At 43.6% G+C, this 23,630-nt stretch overlaps 2 protein-coding genes and 1 pseudogene across 2 annotated transcripts; 2 read left to right on the forward strand and 1 right to left on the reverse strand.

Moving 5' to 3' along the window:
• Positions 1 to 398: 398 nt before the first annotated feature.
• Positions 399 to 2,068, forward strand: LOC125522421 (protein trichome birefringence-like 19 pseudogene; annotated as a pseudogene).
• Positions 2,069 to 3,377: 1,309 nt separating this feature from the next.
• Positions 3,378 to 5,950, forward strand: HSBP (heat shock factor binding protein). Its single transcript, XM_048688007.2, has 5 exons — positions 3,378 to 3,570; positions 4,745 to 4,798; positions 4,890 to 4,913; positions 4,998 to 5,040; positions 5,615 to 5,950. Exons 1-5 carry the CDS (start codon positions 3,535 to 3,537, stop codon positions 5,746 to 5,748), a joined length of 291 nt encoding a protein of 96 aa, XP_048543964.1. The 5' UTR covers positions 3,378 to 3,534; the 3' UTR covers positions 5,749 to 5,950.
• A 3,589-nt stretch (positions 5,951 to 9,539) lies between these two features.
• On the reverse strand, positions 9,540 to 22,853 carry LOC125525617 (ARM repeat superfamily protein). Its single transcript, XM_048690630.2, has 33 exons — positions 22,507 to 22,853; positions 20,487 to 20,548; positions 20,265 to 20,357; positions 19,682 to 19,853; positions 18,401 to 18,516; positions 18,231 to 18,317; positions 18,033 to 18,149; positions 17,887 to 17,950; positions 17,673 to 17,815; positions 17,496 to 17,543; positions 17,356 to 17,424; positions 17,160 to 17,235; positions 16,631 to 16,761; positions 16,277 to 16,336; positions 14,580 to 14,640; positions 14,448 to 14,512; positions 14,304 to 14,365; positions 14,100 to 14,223; positions 13,956 to 14,013; positions 13,725 to 13,837; positions 13,119 to 13,196; positions 12,966 to 13,028; positions 12,755 to 12,850; positions 12,564 to 12,673; positions 12,132 to 12,321; positions 11,340 to 11,454; positions 11,132 to 11,244; positions 10,969 to 11,046; positions 10,680 to 10,757; positions 10,482 to 10,610; positions 10,313 to 10,366; positions 10,145 to 10,225; positions 9,540 to 10,057 (listed from the first exon to the last, which is right to left on the reverse strand). Exons 1-33 carry the CDS (start codon positions 22,634 to 22,636, stop codon positions 10,007 to 10,009), a joined length of 3,087 nt encoding a protein of 1,028 aa, XP_048546587.2. The 5' UTR covers positions 22,637 to 22,853; the 3' UTR covers positions 9,540 to 10,006.
• Between the last annotated feature and the right edge of the window lie 777 nt (positions 22,854 to 23,630).

The raw sequence follows: 23,630 nt of genomic DNA on the forward strand, positions 1-23,630 counted from the left end.
ATTTGACGGCCATTTCCATTATTTTAAGCAAAAAACTCTGAAACTTTCCCAGAATTAGATGTATTTTTTCTTTAATTTAACAAATGTTTTAAAAAAAACTGGAATTCTGAAAGTTCACAAAAATTGGTAAAAAAATTGGCAGGAAATAAAAGTGCATGGTTTTGAGGTTGAAATATGCATTTCTCTCTTGCAATTTCGACTAATGTGGGTAACGTGCCCCCCTAAACAAAAACTATATATTAATCGACCAAGAAATATACTACCGCAAGCGGCCACGTTCGTGCATGCATATTACAACCATATAGGCCGCGCCCACATGGTCACCACGTCTGGGTCACGCACATCTCGTCCATGTTGAGCCCATGGGGCTTGGGTTGACTTGTCGATGTCAATGGAGATGGCAACCTCCCACAACTTGTTTGCTGATTAAAATTACTTCACATTAGAACCGAGGTCATATGCTATGGTTCAGTTCTAAAGCACCTGCTTCTTACTTGGCTGAGCATTCTGATTGGATTGGATTGCAGCAGAGACCCATAAACACCAGAACCAGAACCAGTGTACTTCTCGTGAAGAGCCTTCCGATGATTCCTTCCCTCGGCACTCTCCTCGCCGGAGTTCGCCGGAGCCGCCATGCCATTGCCAAGACCACACCTGTTTCCGCTCTCGCTGCCCTCCTCTTCCTCGCAGCCGCCACATTCTGGCTCCTCTTCCTCGGGCCTCTCGGATCGCCCAACACCACCTCGTCGTCCGGCGCCGACACCCACGGCATGGGCGCCACCGCGTGCGACACCACGCTGGGCGAGTGGGTCCGCGACCCCACCGGCGCGCGGCCGCACTACACCAACGCGACGTGCGCCTTCATCCAGGACTACCAGAACTGCATGAAGCACGGCAGGCCCAGCCTCGATTTCCTGCAGTGGAGGTGGCGCCCCGACGGCGGCCCGGGCTGCGAGCTCCCGCGCTTCGACGCGGCGCGCTTCTTCCGGATCGTTCGGGGCAAGTCGATCCTGTTCGTCGGGGACTCGCTGGCCAGCAGCCACGTCACCTCCCTCATGTGCGCCCTGTCGGAGGCGGAGATCCCGACGAGGCGGAGCGCCGATGGGTTCGAGCACTGGCGCTTCCCGGCGCACGACTTCGCCGTCTCCTTCTTCTGGACGCCGTTCCAGGTCCGGTGGCGCCTGACGAGCGGCCCGCCCGAGGCGGTCGGCCCCGACCGGCATGGGGAGGTGTTCGCCGGGCCCAGCGACCTCCACCTCGATGAGCCCGACGAGCGGTGGATGCCCGCGGCCAAGGAGCACGACTACGTGGTCGTGTCCGCGTCGCACTGGTTCGCGCGCCCGGCCGTGTACTACCGCCGTGGCCGCGCCGTCGGCTGCCACGGCTGCGGCACCACGAACGGCAACATCACCGCGCTCCCACCGCGGTACGCGCAGCGCGCGGCGTTCCGCACCGTGCTGCGGGCGCTCGCGGGACTCGACGGGTTCAAGGGGACGGCGATCCTGCGGACGGTGGCGCCGACGCACTACGCGAACGGCGGGTGGTTCGACGGCGGGGAGTGCCCGGACACGCAGCCGCTCGACCGGGACGAGGCGGCGGACATGGAGGAGCCGGAGGGCGGGTTCTACAGGGCCCAGCTGGAGGAGTTCGGAGCGGCGGAGGAGGAGGCGAGGAAGAACGGCGTGCGGCTCAGGCTGATGGACGTGACCCGGATCATGCTGCGGCGTCCGGACGGGCACCCCGATCGGTACGGACACGGCGCCGGCGACCACGGCGGCTTCGACATCGACTGCCTGCACTGGTGCTTACCCGGACCGATCGATGTGTGGAACGAGCTGCTGCTTCATATCATGGCCGGTTAGACTCGTCGATCGGGTTCCTGTCTGCCTAGCCTCACATGAACATCTACTATATGTGAAATAGGTTCTTCAAAATTCTTCTCTCGGCTGTGCTATGAGGGACAACAGCCGACCAGTTGTGTCATGAACCAAGTTTGTCTATGTAACAGATTTTTGAAATTTTAACGCCGGCAACATCACATTGCATGTATGACACGCTGAAATTTTAATTCAACTACAGATCAGTGTTGTTACAGGATTCTACACCAACGCATCAGGCGAGCTTGTCAAATTTTCCCTTCCAAAAATGCCCACGCGCGCTCACGTCAAAAGAAGGCAAGCTGTACTCCAGTTCAATTCAATATGTCCTCACAAGCATAAGGCCGACGCTAGGCGCCGGTCGGCCGGCGCATAGCTCAGGCCGGTCACCTCCTCCAACGTCCGATCCCGTGATTTCTAACCATCTGATCATACCTTTTGTCCACTTTCGTGTTCTGCCCCCAACACGCACGGGAGAAAAAAGACCGTTGCATCATGGCGTGCTCATAATCGCAGCCCCCTCACCGTAGGCGGTAGCAGCCTCACCACTCGCGTCTCCGTCGCCCCATGGTTGCTGGCAGCGTTGTCTGTTGTCACAACATCTTGTTCCCAGCGTTCCACCTCGTGTCGCCGCGCTAGGCGTTGCTGGTTCCAACAGCCCTAATCGTCGGTTCTAGCACCCTTGCTTGCTGGTTCTAGCAAAGACCGAACCTGCAAAATGATTTGATGCACAGGAAAAGAAGTTTCACGAGTTAAAGTGACAAAGGACTTTTTTTGCATCTATCTTAGCTCGATTAGTAACATCAAGAATCTATCTATCAAGGAAATTATAAAAAGGAAAATCCCATGTGGTGGACATCGGCCCAACACAGGTTGCAAGGCCGCCACCATCGGTACCCCCTTGGCTACCACCGTCGATGCACTGGTTGGCACTTTTGGCCGACGGCTGTTTTAACCCCGAGGATGGTTCGCAGGGGCGGGCATGATCTTTAGGAACGGCATAAGAAAGATGGTCCGCTGCTTGTAGTGATCGTCTTCTTCAACAATGCCCTGGAAGCCGGAATTCAAGCAACACTATAAGGGATGAACCTTGCTATCCAATGGTCTAGTCTGCCGATTCTAGTGCAATCTGATTCTATGGTAAGCTTTGTCCTCTTTGTCAGACACTTCGCTCGTCAAGTCGCAATTTGTTAATTTAGTTAAGGAGATTAAGAACTCTTTAGTGGTTATTAGGGAGTTTAAACTTTTAAAGCTAGCAAGAGATCAAAATAGGGGAGCATACTGTCTGGCTAATTATGATCGCGCGGCTTGTAGCACCACTTGTTGGTTGCAAGGGGTGCTAGTCTTCATCTCCGATCTTGTATTGGCCGATTGTAACCCGGTTGAAGTTGAATAAAACTTCCTGATTACTCGCAAAAAGGAAAATACTTCGCAGGTGGGCCGTGGGCTGAAGCCAGAGCTAAGCCCGAAACGACTTAATTTAGCCTCACCCAACCTTTGCAGGCCGGCCGCGAGCCGAAGCCTTCTCGATCAACCGAGCAGGTCCACTACCTCGCTCTTCGCCGCAATCCCCACACATTCTTACCGAGAATCCCCACATCCCAACCCCGACTGACGACGAGTGGATCTGTTCCGGCGCCTCCCGACGCCGTCGACCATGGCGTCTTCCAACTCCGGGGGCATCCCCATCAAGGTCAGCGACTCCCCCTTCCTCCCCTCTCACCCACGGCCCTCGAGGCCACGAGCGCGGTTTGAGGATTTAGCGGCGAGCCGGGTAGGGTTCCTGTGGATCGCCCGAAGAAGAGACTGGTGTTTGTCATCTCCACCGGTTCTTCCGGGGACTTTCCTGCTTCGAACTCGATGATATCTCTAGCGCTTGCGATTTTGCCGGCCTTCTGGAGCTTCCGCTTCCTATAGCCGCTTTGTAGAGATTACTAGCACGATGCCCGTGAGTTGCCACGGAACCATTGGCTTAGAGGTCGTGAAATAACGTTAGTGTCCTTTATGACCGCTGTGTGATTTACGATTAGAAAAGATAGCAAAAATACGGTGAGAGACATGCAGCGTTAGAGAATTTTAAATGACCACGGTAGCTTGTGAAGAGAACGAAAACCAAGATCGATTTTGAGTTGAAGACACATTTTTGTCTTTGTTATTTGTGCCCTTAACAAAAAAGTTGGTCTCACATGAAAGTAGTGTATTTGTTTATTTATGATAGATCCCACATGTGAGTAAAGCACATTTGTTTATACTCCCTCCATTCCAAAATATAGTGCGCCCGCACTTCCCGAGGTCCAACTTTGACCATAAATTTAACCAACGAGACCAACTGCGGCGGGAGAAAAAAATTATATAATTGAAAACTTATTTCGAATACGAATTCACTGATATAATTTTTGCTCCCGCCGCAATCGGTCTTGATAGTTAAATTTACGGTCAAAGTTGAAGCACGGGGATAGAGGAAGCACTACATTGTGAAATGGAGGGAGTATGTCTCTTGGAAGGTTGCTAGTTCCACACGTGGGGATGCGTGTATTTGTTTATTTGAAAAGGATGTTGGGCCTATATGTGAACTCACCACCAACTTCAATCTTCATAAGTAGGAAAGATTATGGGGTAGCCGCCGTTTGGGAAAAATAGGTTACTTTGGGCGAACATGCGAAACGCCCGCATCAGCCATCTCGTCTAACAAGGTTCAAATTTTGTGCGGCATCATGCAGGACAGTCATAATCACTTGTGATTGGACGCCTCTGAATTTGTGATGCCTGTGGGATGTGGCAGTATTCCTCTAGTCCATTTCATGGCCATAGGGTCAAACAGGTTTTTAGCAAGTTTATTCATTCAATATGTGCCTTATCAATTGCAGGCCGAACAGGATTCAGATGGCTCGGCCCAGAGCACAGCTGACATGACTGCTTTTGTATGTATTTTATCTTACTTTTGAGTTCATATAGATTGTAAATTTGATGTGTATTTCTCGCTCATCTTTTGCTTTTGCTCACTGCTTGCAGGTGCAAAATCTTCTAGTTCAGATGGTAAGCTCTTACTTTTGTTTGCACTGCACTGTGTGTATAAGTCCACCTACTTTTCTTTTACTGAATCTGTGATTTCCTTTGCAGCAAACCAGGTTCCAAACCATGTCAGAGAACATCATCACGAAGAATATCCTTATAAATCAGTTCATTTTTGCATTTTATTTTATTTTTATTTCATTCAGTTTCCGGTCACAGTTTGTTTAGATAATGAATTTTCAATCACAGGTGAACATTTGACAAATAAACTCATGTTCTACTAGGTCGGTGATTTGTCCATTTGTAATGGAAAATTATAGTGCAAATGCATGATCCAGATTCCCATAGTAACTGAGAATCTTTAATATTTGTGCATTTAATTAGGAGGGTAGTCCATGTGCAAACTTTCAAACCCTTGCAGACTGCAATCTTCTTTCTTTAGTGTTTCTTAACTTCTTAAAAATATGGAACAAGCACTCATATCGTTTAATATCATGTTAGAGTTGGTGTATGGGACCATTTCTATAAGTGACACTAGGGACTAGTGGTTTTGAATAATGTCATCGTTGTTATCAGCATTCACACCATTTACCTCCCTTTGAAATGTTCACTTTTAGAGCAATTTGAAATGTTCACTTTTCGCGCACTTACTGATATGAGCAACAGGATATTATTGTCTACATATGCCTCCCTGCTTTTTTGTATAATCCTTAACCAGTACTTACTAGATGAAATGGGTGCAAGAATTGATGAATTGGAGCTGAGCATCAATGACCTCAAGGCTGAAATGGGCAGCGATGGTATGACCCCTACTAAAGTGAAGGACGAAGAATCAAAGCCAGCAGACAGCTCTTCCTGAGTGAAGCAGAAGTAGCAGAAGCAAGGCGTATTAGTCTTGGTTCCATGTCGATATCATCAGCCATTCATCACTAACTTACTGCATGTTATGAGATGTTATTTGCACTGTTATATGCATATGAGATATACAGTACCTCTGTACCTGTCATGAGAGATTTCTCTTGACTCATTGATGCTTGATGAGTGGTTTGCTATAAATTTTACTACCTCCATCCCATAATGTAAGACGTTTTTTGATACTAGTCAATGATACTAGTCAAAAAACGTCTTACATTATGGGACGGAGGGAGTAGTTCCCAGTTTTATCATCCCCTTCCTAAGGGGCACTTTTTTCTAGAGGATGGAACTAGTGTAAAAAAGGGGGGATGTGGTGCTATTTCTTTTTTCTTAAAAGGATCAAACTAGTGGGGTGCTCATTTTCTTCGAAAGAGCCCTATTATCAGTCTTGCAGCAAAACTTAACTATGCCATGAGCTATGCAATGCATAACAAGCTTGGCAGAGTGTAAGCATCATTTATCGCACTTTCATGTTTTCTTAAGGCCATCGTAGTTGATAGTTGGGTGATATTTTCAGGGTGCCTCATACATACAACACACAATCCCCATAAAATTATTGTGTATGCAACATTGTTTCAGCAGTTTTTCTGTAACATGTTGCATCGGTTGAACCACGCTTGCACAATAATGGGTATGCAACAAACCCCCATTTTGTTGAGACCATAATGCTAAAATTGTGTCGCATCTTACACCATGAAAAATAACACCTCGTTGTCAACACCAATTTCACCAACTCGGACGACATTATGCTTATTCCCCACGGTCCTCATGTTTTACCTGATACAGGGCAAGCTGCTAGGGTGACCTGATCTTCACGAATTGAAGGTGTATTTGATAAGGAACACAAGTGAGAAATCACTCATAGGACAAGGTCCACATGCAAAGCTCCCAGATTTTAGTATATGCTTTTCAAACCCTAGAAAATGAAAGAGGTGTGGAATACACAGATCCTAGGGGAAGGGGAGGGGAAAAGTAAAGAGTACAAAGGACATTTTTCTAAAGTTGCACATAGGCAAGGCTGAGGCCACGGGGTAGGCCAAGAGCTAGACAATTCCTAGAGTTCAGCCCAAGGCCTAGGGACCGAGGACCAAGAGTCCAAAAGCACAACCCTAGGCTGTCCACCAAAGAGCTTCTCCTTGCTTTGGACCGTGTGGCTTCATCTCCTCCTCCTCCTCCTTGCTACCCCTCAAGGATTTGGCTATCCTTCCTCGCTTCTCTATGGTGGTCATCATCATATCTAATCACACACAAGGTTCCACTTTGAGGTGGTAGTCACGTCTCCAAATGTATAAGAGCCTTAAGTAGGAGCGAAGTCACCTCAGTTACATTGACTGGCGCAAGATCTTATCATTGGATCATTTGGCCTTGGCGACGAGTCCATGATGATGTCGATGGAATTGCTCCGCATGTTACATATCTTTAAGCACTAGTGTGTTAATGTTTTTCATAACACTAGACTAACATAGGTCATGCATGATCATTAGCAAAAAAAAGGAGCTCACTCAACTTCCTTGGCGTCAACAAGTAGGGTACACGCCCAAATAGCATCTTCCTGCCTTTCTTTTAGGAAGGAAACATGTACCATCTATATCTATACCTACAAATAAAAGAAATAGGTATTCTTAGTCCATCATACTATTTTATAGAAAACCCTCTGATGTTTTTTATATTAAACCCGCAGTATATATTAATGTTTTTTTAAGGCGAAGTATCAAGTGAAAACGCTCATTCGATGAAAATCTAGAAACTCATCACATGGGCCATCAGATCAATAAGGAGCGGCTTAGATCTTAGGTGGAACCACCACCAGCCACTTAAACACGAATTAACAAATAACCCATTCTTTTACACACAGCTCCTTGACGTTTCCACTACGATCGATTCGTCTTCAATCTCATCAACGGGATGGAGACTTGCCCTACGCCGGCCATGCCGGCGACCATAAATTATCTCCCTCCGCCGGCGACGAAGAGCCCTCCGCCGGTCCTGAACTATTTCCCTCCGCCGGCCATGATCCCTGCCCCTCTACTGGTTTTGAGTCGCCCTTTAGAAGATGCATCGACGCCGCCTCTCCAAGATCTCACTGCACCTCCGCCCCCTGCCATGCCTCAACCTCTTCTTAGCCCTGCACAAGTAAGCAACATAGTACAGCGGCATCTGCTTCATGTACTAATTGTACTCGTATGTCGTCATAGTCTTATTGCCACAACATCCTCACTTCCTCATAGCCCTCCACCTGATGGTTCAACTAGCACTAACTGAATCAAGGTAACCCTCATAGTTGTCCTTCTTCAATTGTACTTTTGAAGCATCTGGATCAAGCTTTTTTGTTTGTTGTTTCGTCAGCTGCTGTGACTCCTGCTCGCCCAACATACACCCTTGCACGGACTTATGTGTAAACTTCCATCCAACACACACACTTGCTTGTAGTATTCAGAAAATTTTGTCTTGTACAAATTCTCAGATTACATCATTGGAGCACCGTTCAAACTAAATAAAGATAATCAACAATGCTTTCACGCTGAGTGATAACACCTCACAATATCAAAATTGCATTCAGATTTTTCGTCTCTACATCACAAGCTCGCACAACAAATCTGCTAAATTTGGTTGGAAGGAGCAACAGCCCATTCCTCACAGGGGAGCTTCGGCGAGGTGGACGCCTACATTGGCGCCGTTGGTAGCCCCGCTGGCTATGGCCTGATACCTTCGTAGCATCCACCCGGCGGCGGCGCCATGGTGGACGGCAGCGCCGTAGGTTGTCGCGGTGGGGGATGGCAGCGCCATCAAGCGTCGCGGTGGAGGCAGCCCCATTGTCTGTTGTCGCGGTGGGGAATGGCTCGGCTTCACTGTAGGGGGAGGCCCCGTCGTCGGTCATCGCGGTGGGGGACGACGGCAGCGCTATGGTCTTCGCGGTAGGGAGCAGCCATGGATAAGGCGAGATAAGAGTTCAGTTTGGGGAAGAAATTGTGGGAAGGAATATCCTACCCCGTGGGTAAGATAGGGGGTTATTTGAAAAGTAGCATAAGTGGCTGGTTAGCGAGCCCACCTCTCATCTATGCCATCAGTTAAAGATCCAACAACTCGGGTCGCAAGTTTCCAGATTTTCATTGAATCAGAGTTTTCACTTATACTTTCCCTTTTTAAAATACTCATATCTTCTAAACCATAACTCCAAATTTAACATGTTATATATGTAATTTGATTAGGAAAATATATGAAATCTGAATATGATGTTATTTTACCTGTTAACCATTTAAAAAAATACTATTCAAAATGCAATCTTAATAAACAATGCATTGATGAACATCTCAACAAAATCAGGATTGAAGACAACCAAGGATCACTTGCCCATTTCTTTGTACGTATTAAATCTACAAAGACATGTTGAATCTTGAACTTGCCCTTTTGTAGGCAAAGACCATCTTTGTTTTGGCTATAGCTACAAATACTCGGATTATAGACTATTTTTTCTAAATTAAAAGCGTGTGGTATTCTTTTCTTCCGTTCCAACGCGCAGGCCCTTTTGCTAGTCCAATACAACAAACAAAGCCATAAAGGTATAGGACACAGATTCAGGGCTCTCGGGTGCTATGCACCTTGTATGAATAGTAAAATCAAAAAAAGAACAAGGAAAAAACAAAAGAATCTTAAATTTCAGGGTATCAAACCTGGCTGACTGTTCTCCCACATGAAGTTTCATGAAAAAATGACATCCATGGAATTCTCAGCAAAGAAGACAAAATTTCAATTATATATTAAAAACTGTTTGAATGAATGGACTGTATATTTTGATGCCATTTCTTCACAAAACTTTGTACGTGAGTAGAATGAGCGATCAGGTTTTCTACCCCCAAATTCCAGAATTTTTCTTAGTATTTTTTTCTACTATTCATACAGGGTGTGTAGCACCCGAGAGCTCCTATGCACTTTCATAAACGAATAGCAGTATCTTGCACACTAACAAAACCTCGCACCAACAACAAATAATGCACATACACACCAACAGCCCGATCGGATACAGGGCAGTATTTCTCTGGAGAGTTTTGGCATTTAGTTCAAATGTGGACTAAACACCGAAGCTACCAGAAAAGGTACTCATCCAAACACTCACCAAACCAATGAGCCTACACCACATGCATTGAACCTAAGAAATCGCTACGAGAAATCTGAAGCCCAATAAATAATCTCATGTAAACGGTTCACTTCTGCAAAACCTTCTGTACTGCAACCCTTTGTGGATTTGTTAAGCCCTGCAAACAGTAATTCGGTTCAACAATACTGTATTCTCATGAACATGAGATGCAGAAGGGTAAAGTAAACAGCCAAGGACACCTTACCTGGCAAAGATACTCAAAAAGTGGCCGATCACTGTCCCACAGGTTGACAAAGGTGTTCGTTAGAAAGTCCAACAACTTCACCTGCAAAACAAAAGAGTATTATATGGTTGAGTTAATATCATATTAATTTTAATAATGGAACTTTGCAGCTAAAGGCTGAAAACACACCTCATTAAGAGAGTCAGTTTTTGCCAGATCATCATCATAACTGTCATCTTCATCCTATAGAAGATTGGAGTAGACAGAGAAATGAATATGACAAAATTGCATGCTGGCAACAATTAACTACTACTCACGATATCAAAGAAAAAAGGAACTTCTCCTTACTAATATATACCTCATCGAAAACTTTTGCCATTGCATTTAGATGCTCAACTGACGGATTAGCATTCGAAGGAACTGATGCTGAATACATTATATCATGTGGAGTCGCATCACCATTCTGAACCTCTTCCCAGTCACTATCCTGTATGGAAAAACACTCTTAAGTGGACCATTCTACTTTACAATTTAATTGATGAGTTAGTGCAGAAACCTCTTCATCAATATTGTCAGCGTCATCACCGACTTGCTCTTGAATTTCAGCTAAAGTATCTGCTAACAGTGCAAATATCTGCATATGCATATTTGGGGATGCTGTGAGTAAATGCTAAAAGATATAATGGAAACATAAACTGATGTCTGGCCCAACATTTGAACATTAGATATGAAAAACACTGATGTTGGTGAGAGATTTCTTTATAGATTTTGAAAATTTGCATGAAATGTTCCTTCAAAAGTAAATCTGCTGGGAGAGAAGCTATGGTTGTGAAATCATTGGTTACCTTAGATGGGAGTGGAATCTTGGTCCAGTTATCTGGAGTTACCCGAGCTTTTGACCGTGTGGTTATACCTGCACTAGTCTGAACTTTTCTAGGTAAGACTCGTGAAACTCTATCAGACAAGATATGACCTACTGAGCACCAAATAGACTTGCAATGGTAGTACCTTAACAAGATGTCCGTTAACTTCAATCCTAGATAGCTCAGGATGACGCGTAGATATGAGCAGAGCTAACGCAGTAGTTGTTACCTTTATCTGGTAGGCTCCCTGAATTTCACCTATATTTATATTTACCAGGAAACCTCTTATTAAGGGGGAAAAGGAAAGAAGACACATTATCCCCCCTATGCTATTATGTTGCACATGTACTCACCCTGTAGCTGTGACCATTCTGACATAATATAAGCCAATGAATTTCCGTAGCCCTGGGCAGGAATTGCAAGTAGAAGGTTGATAAACTGATCAACGTTCGGTGCACTTAGATGTACCTGCAACAGGTGGTAAATATTTAAATAATCCTGTATGCAACACTTGATGCACTATAAGAAAAGATTCAATGATAGGGTTAAATTTCATTTGCAGGAAGCGTTATCAGATAATGGGTACAGAATAAACAGAACACTAAGTACTACTCCCTCCGTCCCAAAATAAGCGTCTCAAGGTTAGTACAACTTTGTACTGTGCAAAATTGAGACGCTTATTTTGTGACGGAGGGAGTATTTGACATCTGGATCCCTGATTCTTATGTGAAACAAAAAAGGCATGTTGCTCTCCCGGAGGTGCAATGGCATCCACAGAACATGATCAAAAAGGTGAGTTGGCTAAGTACAGTACGAAATGGCAAATTTTAAGGTCGAACAACCAATAAAGACTAAGGATTGGAACAAATACCTTGAATTGTTTCCACATAAGAGGCTCAAAAAACAAATATATATTGCTAAATGCACTCTAAGCCTAAATGGAGACTGGTCGTGGCAGAGAAGAAACAAGAGCAGTAAACCAAATAAACATTAAATTAACTGACTAAGATACCAGATGCATATGTTAAACTTTTGCTTGTACTGGTTTCTCTTGGATAAGGTTGAATGCAGAGTCAGAGATGTCTTATGTAGAGATCCAAATGACTTCACTAATCTAGAGAGGGGGGGGGGGGGAAGCAACTCACTAGTCTGGCTATTATAACAACAAGAGAGCTCTTCAATCCTGCAATGTCGCTCGTTTGCATACGCCTCACAATGGCAGCAATAAGCTCCGGAATGTGGGGAGATAGGTGTGAAGGTAGATGTAAAATAAGTTGTAAAATGTAACTCCCAACGAAAAGTGACACTGAACTTTCCAATTCTGGATCTAAAAGCCTGTTAAGACAATGAAGAACCACGGCGTAAGCATGCGGGTAAATATCAAAGCAAACACTGCATCAGGAATATGCAAGAAGCAGTTTACTATAGCATCACACTTCAGCAAGGCTAAGTGGCTAATGGTTAGTTGTTCACTTTTATCAAATTCCTTTTGATTGCTGGTGAAGTATGTGCAATAAATTAAGAACTATGTAACTGCTTTTCCCACAGTAAGTTAAATATACGCAATCTTCAGTTACCTTGAAGCTGCACTAAGTAGCATCTTCAATGTACTTCCTTGTTCACCACCCCAAACAAGCAACTCCTGCCGGCCACCTGATATAAATGCTGCCAAACATTCTGTCGCGTTCTGAATTGGCAATAAAGTAGCATATCAATAATAAATCCAAACAAAATATGTCAACTATACTTGAATGATCTAATCATTTACCTGCATCTCTCCATGGTCATCACTTTCAAGAACAATCTGAATGGTAGATGTAAAGCATGTGTCAAACACTGCCTTAACCACAGCAGCTGGAGCATTCTGAAATTTACACAACAGCATCAAGATTGGCATTAATAAGTTTATACAGTATTTTTACAATAATATTTTCCTTTAACTACATTGAACTTAGGAAACGTGGACTATGAAGACATACTTTGAGTATCATCGTCAGGAGGTCCAGTGAACCTGCAACTAGTCCATCGGGCTGGATCTTGGACTAGCAAATGAACCACAAATAAGATTTGCATTTTGCGGGCAAATGCAGAAAAATCATGACAATGATGTAACACTGGCTTTAGCATCTTACTTTTGATAAAATTGTCGCTATTGTTGGAAGAATCCGGGACACAAGCGGTTCTAAGCATCCAGGAGCATTCTTGATGGCCTAAAAACTAAGGGATCCTGTTAGGTAGGCTGCAATTTTATGGGTTGCAATAACCAAAAAAATGTGTACAAAATTGCCGACATTATGATAAGAGATACACAGGTAAGTTCTTGTAAATGGCCTAAACAATACACAAACCAGCCACGATAAAGAAAAATCATGCAGAACTCATGCATGCTCATTGGTAGTCAAAATTAATCGATACTCAGGAGAAATATTACAGAAAAATATACGTAAGCATTAATCCATAAAGAAAATCTCCTTTTGTAAATTCCCATTTGCCATCTTACAGATATTTGGACATAATAGTTCCAATTTCCAGGAACACATAACATCTGTCAGACCAATCTCAATTTGTAAACTGTAACAATTAAATTTCAAAAGCTTCTTGGTGTACATCATTGATAATGTGTTCAAAATATGAAGTCAGATTGGAGTATCATTTAAACATGAACCACAATCATACAATAATGAGAAATTAAATAAGAGAAGTCATGGATAGACCAGCAGATTCTGACGAGAACTTACCTCTAGAACTTCTACAGCATCAATACTGATGAATGGGTCAGCAATGTGTTGGGCCCATACATCTAGTATGATAGGAGAGATGACTGGCTCGATTGATGTTGATTGTTCACCACCTACATATCAAGTGGAAAGATGTTGATCTTATGGGCAAACAAAACTTTAATTATCAATATACCATACACATATTTTACTATAGTATGCATTGATAAGTGTGTTGAGTAGTTGACAGACCAGATTTAATGGCTGATTGGAGGGTTTCTAGAACAAGATGCAGTGTTTCATCAGATGCCTGCCATAAAACTTCCATGTACTTATTTCCTTCAAGAAGTCGAAGCAGGTAAGTTTACAATTCTATATACAAGTATACAACATTACCTGCCTCAGAAGATCAACAAGAGATGAGAGTATGCCCATAATGTTGTTTGGCATTGAACTTTGATTAGATTCCGGTAGAAGTTCAGCCAGTGCCCTACATGCTCCTACTTTAACTGGTGGTGGCCTGCCAAACAAATATCGCACCAATGAATACAGTTCTCCATTGTGTCAGGAATAGGACAACATATAAGTTCATGGGCTTACACATCTGAGGCAATTGCATGAGCAGCATTGCATAGATATTGTTCACAGATCCCCTTACTTATCTGACATTTTTTTCCCAAATCAGCTTTGCTGAACATATAGCAATAAATATAAGGAAAAGGAGGTAAGGTTAAGGAAGTTCACCAATGAAGAGAACTTGGCCACAACAGAGAATGCACGTGCATGAAGAAATGGGTACTGGTGCACCCCTAAAAATCAGAAGATTAGTAAATAGCATAGGAAGATATACAATTTTCCAAACCAAAGGAAAGATACCTGTTCCCACAATATCAGTTACCATCTGCTCAAGTAAATCTCGCACATTGTAACCAGAATCCTAAACAATCAGAAAGCACTTAATGAATAAAAGACTCACAAATTCTATTATTGATTTCAATAACTGAAAAAAGGAAAAAGGCAAAATTGCATCTGGGCCCACTACCCTACCCAGTACAAATGAACAACTCACAAGCACGTCTGTCTAGCTGACACACAGAGCCAAACGCCTCAATAAGTGGGATTTAACTATCTGAATGTGCAAAGGGACTTATCCAGCCTTAACGTGAGACCACTACATGTAATAACAAAAAAATATTGCCACTGCAACCAGGCCAATTAGCAGACAATTTTGGCATGTGCGTACATTTTGAATCGTCAACAGAATTGCGAATATGGGCCGGCTCATGTGGTAAAGGATAATTGGCTGCATGAAATTCTCAGGATTTTCTAGTTTGCAATCAATCAACAACACTAACTCGTACGCAGAGCATCTGATTTGCAATTTGTTTGAATATTGAGTTTGGCATGGGGAGATTACTAAAATGAGGATTGTATTAAATACATCATGATGCCTTGGACTATAAACCTGCGGGGTGTGCTCTTTCCCTGGAAAAGTGTTATATAGTCATGGCAGGTTAGATAGTATTCGACTACACTCTCTAACAAACTAGACAAGACCATGGACTAGGGCAATGGCATGCTTGACAAACATTGGCTTACACATGGCTAATCCTTCTTTGCTCCAAAGAACTCTTCTCAAACCCATATTCTGGATCCTACTGCGGCCACACCCATTATCCAGCTTGGTCGAAGAACTCTTCTCTAATCTCACTAAACAAGACCTTAGATTTGGTGATGCCACTTCATCAACTTCCCCACAGCACCAGGGGTTCCTTTGCACTCTTCTCTAATCTCACTAAACAAGACCTTAAACTTGGTGACCCACTTCATCAACTTCCCTACAGCACCAGGGGTTCCTTCGCACGGCCTTGCCATAGCGCCAGCGCTCTCTCCCTCTGCAGCAAAGGCTGGGCTCATGAAGGTGATTAGGTGGACAACGGTGCTGGTGACAAAGCTGTTGTGGATTGTGCTGCAAATGTGGCTGCATGTGCAAGCACATGATGCCGCACATCACAGTGCAAGAATGTGTTCATGGTGACAGGCAATCGGCTGCCTATTATAAGTTGCATTAGTGTTCACATCAATATGGTCAACCTCCAGGCCAACATACAGTCAAGCTACAACTGACTCACTCAGTCGGTAGGTTGGACAGCACATGTAAGCTTCTCGTGACAATTAACTATGGGCCATGGGGACTAACAAGCTCAGGCCTAGTTCGACTCAGGCGGAAGCAGAAGCAGAAAGATGGCGAAAAGAAAAGAAAAACAATTGAAAAGTGTATCAAAGTGAGTAATGACTTGGTGTCAATTTTAAGCAGATTTAATTATTTATTTCTCTCCAATTCACAGGGGCGTTCCCTTTCATTTGCAGTTTTTGAGAGATACCAAGTCATAGTATTACAGGCTATCCAAGGTGGCAGACTAAACATGCCACATCATCCCCAAAAGTGCTCAATTGTAAGATCAAGGTAGTAAAGTGGCATTGGAAACCTATATAAAAAGTGGATGGATCTTGCCAACAGAAGAGCAATGAGTTAATGAAACTAATCAGCACAGCAACAAAATTAAACCAACCTGTGCTTCACACAGATGTTCTGATAGTGAACCTAGAGCAAAAAGTGATGCTTCATGAAGCTGGCACACAAACAAATGATGTATTAGATAGCATCAACTGCAAAAGACACTACAATACTTGGAGGGTAATAAAAGGAGTAAACAACAGATTCAAATATGGCTAACTACTAAACAAGACAACTTAAGGGGAGCAACTTAGAACTTTCGTCAAACAAGATTCACCAAATTGACTTAGTCTAAATACATCACCAAAATAGTGAGGAACATAATTAGAGTAGCATTATTGATAGTTGATAAGAGCTAAGATCTTAAGCGGTGATTTCGTTTAGAACTTTTTCAAAAGCTAAAACTCACTCTCCACCAGTCGGCAGAACCCGCTTGTTTTAATTCACATGATTCACGAAAACAAACTTGTGAAGCTTCCAAAATTGCATCAATTCCGTAATCCTCGTAAGCAGTGACTATCTCTTCCAGCAAAAGAGATCCTGAAACCATGAGCATGTGAGGAAAACGTCTTGTGTTTGACAAATTCCTATTTAAGAGGAGATTTTAAATCTGTGTCTCTTGTAATGAACATGGTTGTTTACCCCCAAGCAAAAGATGGAAGCAAGCAAAGACATTTCAATGTTGATTGTTTAATATGAGCAAGCCTACAATAATATAATTTTAGTTTATTACTCCCTCCGTCCCAAAATTCTTGTCTTAGATTTGTCTAGATGCGGATGTATCTAATACTAAAACGTGACTTGATACATCCATATTTAGACAAATCTAAGACAAGAATTTTGGGACGGAGGGAGTACTAAACAAGGGCACTAAAACATTCCACTGTTAATATAGATTGAATAAAAATGACAAACAGAAGCAACATTTCAGCTCATACCAGACACACGACAGCTATAAGTTACATCATCCTCATCAGCAACATACTGGTTAGCATCACGTGACCAGTTTTGCACCTAGAATAACAAAATAAATAGATACGTTTGAATTTCAAGCAAAAAAACTAGCATGCCGATAATTTTTGCTTATGTAAGATCAGATATATATACTAGCCATGTATCAACCAGTTCACATACCTGTTCCTCAGTTATCTGTTGAAAGGATATAGTGTAGTATGCTAGCTCTTTAATGTTTCCTGCAATAACCTAGTGTGACAGCAGAGACAATTATTACAAGAAAAAAGATGCACAAAATGTATGTTGTTACAAAGGGATACCTTTGCTAACATAGAATTTCCCACAATTGTTGTCCATAGCTCAAATAACTGGAAAATATGAGAATATGGTAAAAGACACGCAAGCAAAGGCGCCAAATGGACTACAGTACAATAAAAGAGAAAAGTAACTAGAACAAAATTACCAATGGAATAGAAATAGAGGATGCATGAAATTACCTGAATCTCAAAGGATTCGAGACTTCTTTCACCACCATCAGAATCATAGCCCACATTATCAGCATCCTCTGAAGCTTGAATGATTGACAGGTGATAGACCTTGAAGGATGAAACAAAGGTCTGCCACAGAGGCCCAAGAACAGCTGTACAAAATTGGCCCATTAATCAGAAAGGCAGAAGAGTAAGAGCAAAGCTAATAGTGTATTATACTTGCCAGAAATTTTAGCTTCAGGTAGTCTAGGGAAGTTCTGGATAAGCTGGAGTAAACACTTCAGCACCTGATCATCAGACAAGCATAGGATTTCACAACTACGAATAATGGAAGCCATCAATCTTACAAGACAGTTGTATGAGGCATACCTCCATCTGCATACTCCAGTCATCAGGATTTGGGGACAGCACCGGTGAATTTAAAATTATAGAGAATTGCTCCACAAGTGGATCAAGCATTGAAGTCATCAAATTGACAGTCTCTCTCTGTGCCAGCAAATCACCTCAGTTCATATTCCATAATGTGAAGAAACGGCAGAAATACTGCAGCATAAGCTATAAAACTACCTTGTAAACACCACTCATTGATCCAAGCATGGAAATACACGAATGGACTATTCCAAGAGCCTTTGAACGAAGAGAATTTTCATACAGCTGTTTTTCAAAATGGGTGAGAACATATTGCATTGTCTCCATAAATAGTCCCTAAAAAAAGGAGTGAACAGTAACAAACTTACGTGTGGAGATGATATTATTCTGTACAATGATGGGAATAGCTCTGGCACTAGTTTTGGAATACAAGTATCATCCAAATCATCTGATAGAAGGGCTAGGCATCTTAATGCTCCACGAACTGCCATGGAAAGTATGCCAAAGCTTTCAGGATAACAGCAACCATGGAATTCTAAAGTGAAAATAACCATAGTTTTCATAATTTCTATTCAAAATGTCTGGGCTACATGAGCATCCTGAGAAGAAACGCAGATTGGGGCTATCTAGCACCAACGGTGGAGCTTAGTTAGGGCCAAGGTCTGGCAGAACCCCAACACAACAGTGATAATCAAACAACTATCGACAGAGTGGAGCCTAAAACAGGAGAACTTACAGATGATGTTGTAAGTGCCTTTTTGGTTTGACTAAGGCATAATAGTTCTCGGAATGTACACTAACAGATTCAAAGCACAAAAACAAGTTAATCTGATGTGACATATTTCAGGTCCTCATTGATGCAGAAAAGGGCACAGTTATGTTTAAACAAACTTGAAAAAATTGTGAATAATGATGTACCAGTAGTGTTAGAAGATTAAATTAGCATTTTACTGAAAATTTACATAATCTGTTTCAAAAGAAGCATACTGTTTTTAGGCAAAAATATATAGTATCATACAATTGTTAAGATATAGCATTACTAAAAGCTGACTTGTTAGATTTCTTTTGAAAAAATGATCTCCCAGCATCACCATGAATGCATATTGTCATGTCAACTACCCATGTTTGTAGACATGTGACATAGATTGTAGTTCATGTTCCAATAAGGTTTGGATTTAGCATGACATGAGTATGAGCAGAAGGGAGATGTTTTGAACTTCTTTAGATACATAATTGTGTGCCCTATTTGCCACAACCTGAGCTTCACTTTAAAGCAATAAGTCCAAGGTCTCCTGAAAGGGTGCAGCTTTTAGAGCTTCTCCGGGAATCCGAAGCCCTCTTTTTGTATTAAGAAGCCTCCACAAGCTTCTCATAGTAGAAGTTAGCTATTGAAAGAAGCTGTTCTGCTACCGATTAATTTCTTATAACGTACTCTATTTGCCAAATAAGCCAGCAAATGCCGACGCTTTCCCAAGTCTTTGTAGACCTCTTTCCAATGAATAATCTTTTTTGTGTATTTCCAAATGTGACCATTTGGAGGAGCTTATGCTGGTCAGAAGCTGATGTCTCCTAGTTCAAGTTCAAGGCTTCCAAACAAGCCTGTATATCCTGATTTGAAAATACTGGGAGAAAACAAAATACCCACGTACCTCCATTCCCATTGCTTTGATCACCAATTAACTTCAAGATAAATGGAAGTAACTCAGGCCAGTCTTCTGGCCAATCATTCTGCCCAATAGCTGCTACAGCCATGCCAATGGCAGTACGAATCTTCCCATTAGAATCATCCAGTGAGGTAAGAAGGAGTTGACGTATAACAACCTGATGAGGAATAAGGGTGAAAACAATGTCAAATACTAAGAACTCGACAACAATGAAATAAAAATAATTAACACAGTAAGCACATGTTTTCTGGTGTTTTAACAGAAAACTCAGTTTTAACAACGGTAGCAGATGTGCTGCCATATGCCATAGAATAATCAATGATCAATTCAGGCAAACGTGAGTTTTGAGCAGAGCATTTACTCTACTAGTGTGGATACCATAACCCCTTCACACAACCATCTAATGTGTATTTTCAAAGCATATTATTGTTTTTTGTGAGATAAGAACAAGCAATCAGCTCCATTTGTTTCAACAAGCCAAAAGCAATGGGAAATGACATCAGGAGTATGCTATGACCTGAGTCCTAATTTGTTGCATTCAACAAAGAACAGGGGATAACCTAAGTACCTTTTCTGAGGCGGAAACAACAGGAGGCACAAAATTGTCTTCGTCTTCCTCCCAGTGCTGCTTGATGAACTGCTTTAACAAAACAGCAGCTAGGTAGCAGGAAGTAAAGGACCAACAAACAACAACAAGATTGTCCAACAAGTGACGCCAAGTCTAACAAAAATACAGTGTATACAACAGAGTTCCCATGAAAAGAAACTGCAAATAAAAGACTGAGGATATCTGACGTAGCCCAAACGGGACCTCCTTGTTGACTGTGACCTTCGTGAGGGCAGCTCCATATCCTGAGGAAACATTATAGCAAAACCACGAAATTGTCAGCTGACAGCAGGAGATTAGTGAGTGAAAATACACTTCATGTCTCAAGATAATGACCAATTCAAATAATTTGTTCCAGCAGTTAGGTAGTCAGAGGCTATGAGCTACCATGCAGCAAAAACCATAACTCAAGAACCCACAAGAACTGAGCAAGAGGGCATGAGTCAGGAACTCGGGATGCTACAAAACCAAACTATATGGTTCTTATGTGGTTGAAAAGCATGGGTACAGTAAAATGACATCATGGATTAGGGCCCAAAGATGATGCTTCCAATGGAAATGTAAGTAGTAAACCACCACAATGGCAAATGGAGCCTTGTAATGAAACCTTTCATCAAGATAGAAGTTGGTCCTAGCAACAACAACAAAAATCTCTCCCTCTCACTCCCCACACCCCCACCCCCCCTTCTCCACAGGCGGCATCAGTGCCGGAGCCAGGTTTACCAGAATGGGTGTAAAGTTCAAGATTTTGCGAATTCCCTAGCTATTTTCCAGTTTATCGTAGTTTATGCTTTCTTACAAGAATTAATGGGTGTACATATGCATACACATGTCCCCTTCTGGCTCTGGCGATGTGCAGCATGCATCAACCATCACCAGCCATGATTGGAGCGCCACAAGGAGAGAAATGTGACAGCTACTTTAGAGCGCCAAAAGATACAGGTCCTCAAGGGCAACATAACAACGGTCACCATGCAGTTCGCGGCCTCCATCCACACCGCCAGCCCCACTGCTGGAATTTCGCACTTGCTAAACCGAACAACATCCAGCTTGACGCACTCTTCTTTTCCCGTGAGTTTTGGAGCAATTACTTTTGCCTTCACGTTCCAACCCTATGGGAATTTCCCCTTGATCAATTGCTTTTGAAAAACGTTCTTATATTATGGGACGGAGTGAGCATAAGATAAGATTTTCTCCACGCCCTCCAGACATCCTGGAGGCTAATGAAAACACCACATGCAGCCGCTCTTCGAGGCCTTCTGCGACGGGGGCGGCATGTGGGCCTCGCTCGTGGTGCTCCTTGGGGAGCTCTCAACGTCTAACCACCATGTCATCATCCTGCACAACCACATGGCAGCATTCATGGCACCATCTGGGCAAAGCACACGGAGGACTTCGGGCAGGACGGAAAGTCTAGCAGAACCATGCCTTCGAGGAGTGAGTGCTGCCGCTTCAGGGCCAGCAGAACCAAGCTGAAGGCAATGCCGTCTTTCATGGACTGCTAGGAGAGAAACTCTGAGCCGAAGAGGCACACTAGTGACTTGCAGTCCAGGATTTTGTCCTTCACCCTCCATCATCGCATCACGCACCAATCCTCCTCCGATGGGCGCACGCCCTCAACCGATGGTCAGGGGTAATTATTTTGGGGAGAGTAGAGAGAAGGGAAAGAAATGGAAAAGGATATGGTGGAGCCTAATTCCGTGTATTGTCCATGTGAGATGCCACATCTGCCCTGACAGTGGTTCAGGGCCATTACTTTGGTTGTTTAGCTCAAGTCAAAGGCAGTCAATCCGGTGCCATCTGCAACGGTACGCCCCGAGAATGGTGGTTTTCTGGAGAGAAAAAAAGTTCAAGCCGGTTGTTTTCCACTAGGCTGTCTCAAAGGTGTTGGTTCTGTGTAATTTACTCCACTACTGCAATGGTGGTCAGCACAACAGGTCAAGAGCAGTTGCAGTAACAAAAGTTAAGCAGCTCCAAGGGTAGTATTTAGGCAATTGCATCTGCCAGCCGTCTCCTTAACAGCAGTGGGATGGCGCACGGGAGCTTTAGGACACTGCAAAGCAGCCGCTGGCGCATCTAGGAGGGATCAAATTCGACGTTCTCGCACTCTCAAATCGTCAACAGAGCATGGCCACCAACTCGGAGCGGAAATGGCCTCGATCCAGCAAGGACGGTTACTGAGCGAGGGCCGGCGAAGGCGAACCTGGCTGGAGGGAGGCCTGGCGGAGCGACTCCTCGGCGAAGGCGCGGACCTCGCGGGCGGTGTCGAGGGTGGCCGTCAGGCACTCCACGAGCCACCGCTGGTCCCCGTCCGCCGCACCCACCGCCGCCATTGCAACCCGATCGACCGCGGCCGCCGCCGACGACGCCTCGCCTGGGCCTAGGGTTGGGTCGTCGCTCGGCGCGGTCGCCTTTTGGTTGAACGGGATTGGTTTTGGTTTGAGCGGGATCGCGCGGAGAAGGCGGGCGGGTGGTGGGAATGGTGGGGGGATTTGGGGGTTTTTCGCTAGGGTTTTTATACGGGGGCGGGGGGTAGGCGGAAGAGGAGACAGGGTGGTGGCGGCCGGGGAGAAGAGGAAGAGAGCGAACGGGTTAAGAAAAAGGCTCCGCTGGACTGGGCCGGCTTGCCAGGCTGGTTGTTGGTTCGGTACGCGTTCGCTGGACTTTGGTGAATGGCGGGAAAGTTGGCATGCCCAGATGGCTGAATGGCGGGAAAGTTGGCATGCCTAGCTGAATAGAGAAAAAAAAAGGTAGTAGCAGGAATAGCTGAACCCAATTTAGCGCCTTCATTCGACAAACCGGCGCACCTCGCCCCGCTCCACCGGTGCCCGGCCCATTTAATATATTTTTTTCTCTCTTTCACAACTGCATTTTCTCCTTCATTTCCACAACGCGCACAGCTCTTGAATGGCCCAGCCAGTCGCTGCTTTTGTTTTTTCCGAATCATCCCAGCCGGTTTTATAGACCTTCTAGAAGCTTCCGGCCGGTTTTGGGAAACATACGATCTTTTTTTCAGTTTTCTAATCGGTATTTTTCTTTTTGTTTTTATTTTTCATTTTATTTTTTCACTGTTTTTCTCAAATGTATGAACTATTTTACATTTTGTAAAAAAATCAAATCAGAATGCATGAACTGTTTACAAATTTGTGAACTTTTTTCAAATCGCACGAATTTTTTTACAAATCCATGAAAATTTTCAAGTGTGCGAACTTTTTTAAAATCCACGAGTTTTTTCGAGTTCGTGAACTTTTTCAAATCCGCAACCTTTCTTCAATACTATGAAATTTTCTAGAGTTTTTTAATTTTTCTCAAAAATAGCAAAAGTAT

Source organism: Triticum urartu, chromosome 7A (genome assembly GCF_056163025.1).
Source record: "Triticum urartu cultivar PI428250 chromosome 7A, HENAU_Tu73, whole genome shotgun sequence".
NCBI lineage: Eukaryota > Viridiplantae > Streptophyta > Magnoliopsida > Poales > Poaceae > Triticum > Triticum urartu.

What these genes read in the sequence shown, in the direction of transcription:
- HSBP (XM_048688007.2), top strand. Translation starts at nt 3,535, where the DNA reads ATGGCGTCTTCCAACTCCGGGGGCATCCCCATCAAG. An exon ending in CAGCTGACATGACTGCTTTT is followed by an intron (nt 4,799 to 4,889) that starts GTATGTATTTTA and finishes CACTGCTTGCAG; the next exon opens with GTGCAAAATCTTCTAGTTCA. An exon ending in AGAGAACATCATCACGAAGA is followed by an intron (nt 5,041 to 5,614) that starts ATATCCTTATAA and finishes ACCAGTACTTAC; the next exon opens with TAGATGAAATGGGTGCAAGA.
- LOC125525617 (XM_048690630.2), bottom strand. Translation starts at nt 22,636, where the DNA reads ATGGCGGCGGTGGGTGCGGCGGACGGGGACCAGCGGTGGCTCGTGGAG. An exon ending in TTATAGCTGTCGTGTGTCTG is followed by an intron (nt 16,762 to 17,159) that starts GTATGAGCTGAA and finishes TCATGGTTTCAG; the next exon opens with GATCTCTTTTGCTGGAAGAG. An exon ending in TTAACGGACATCTTGTTAAG is followed by an intron (nt 11,047 to 11,131) that starts GTACTACCATTG and finishes AGAAAAGTTCAG; the next exon opens with ACTAGTGCAGGTATAACCAC.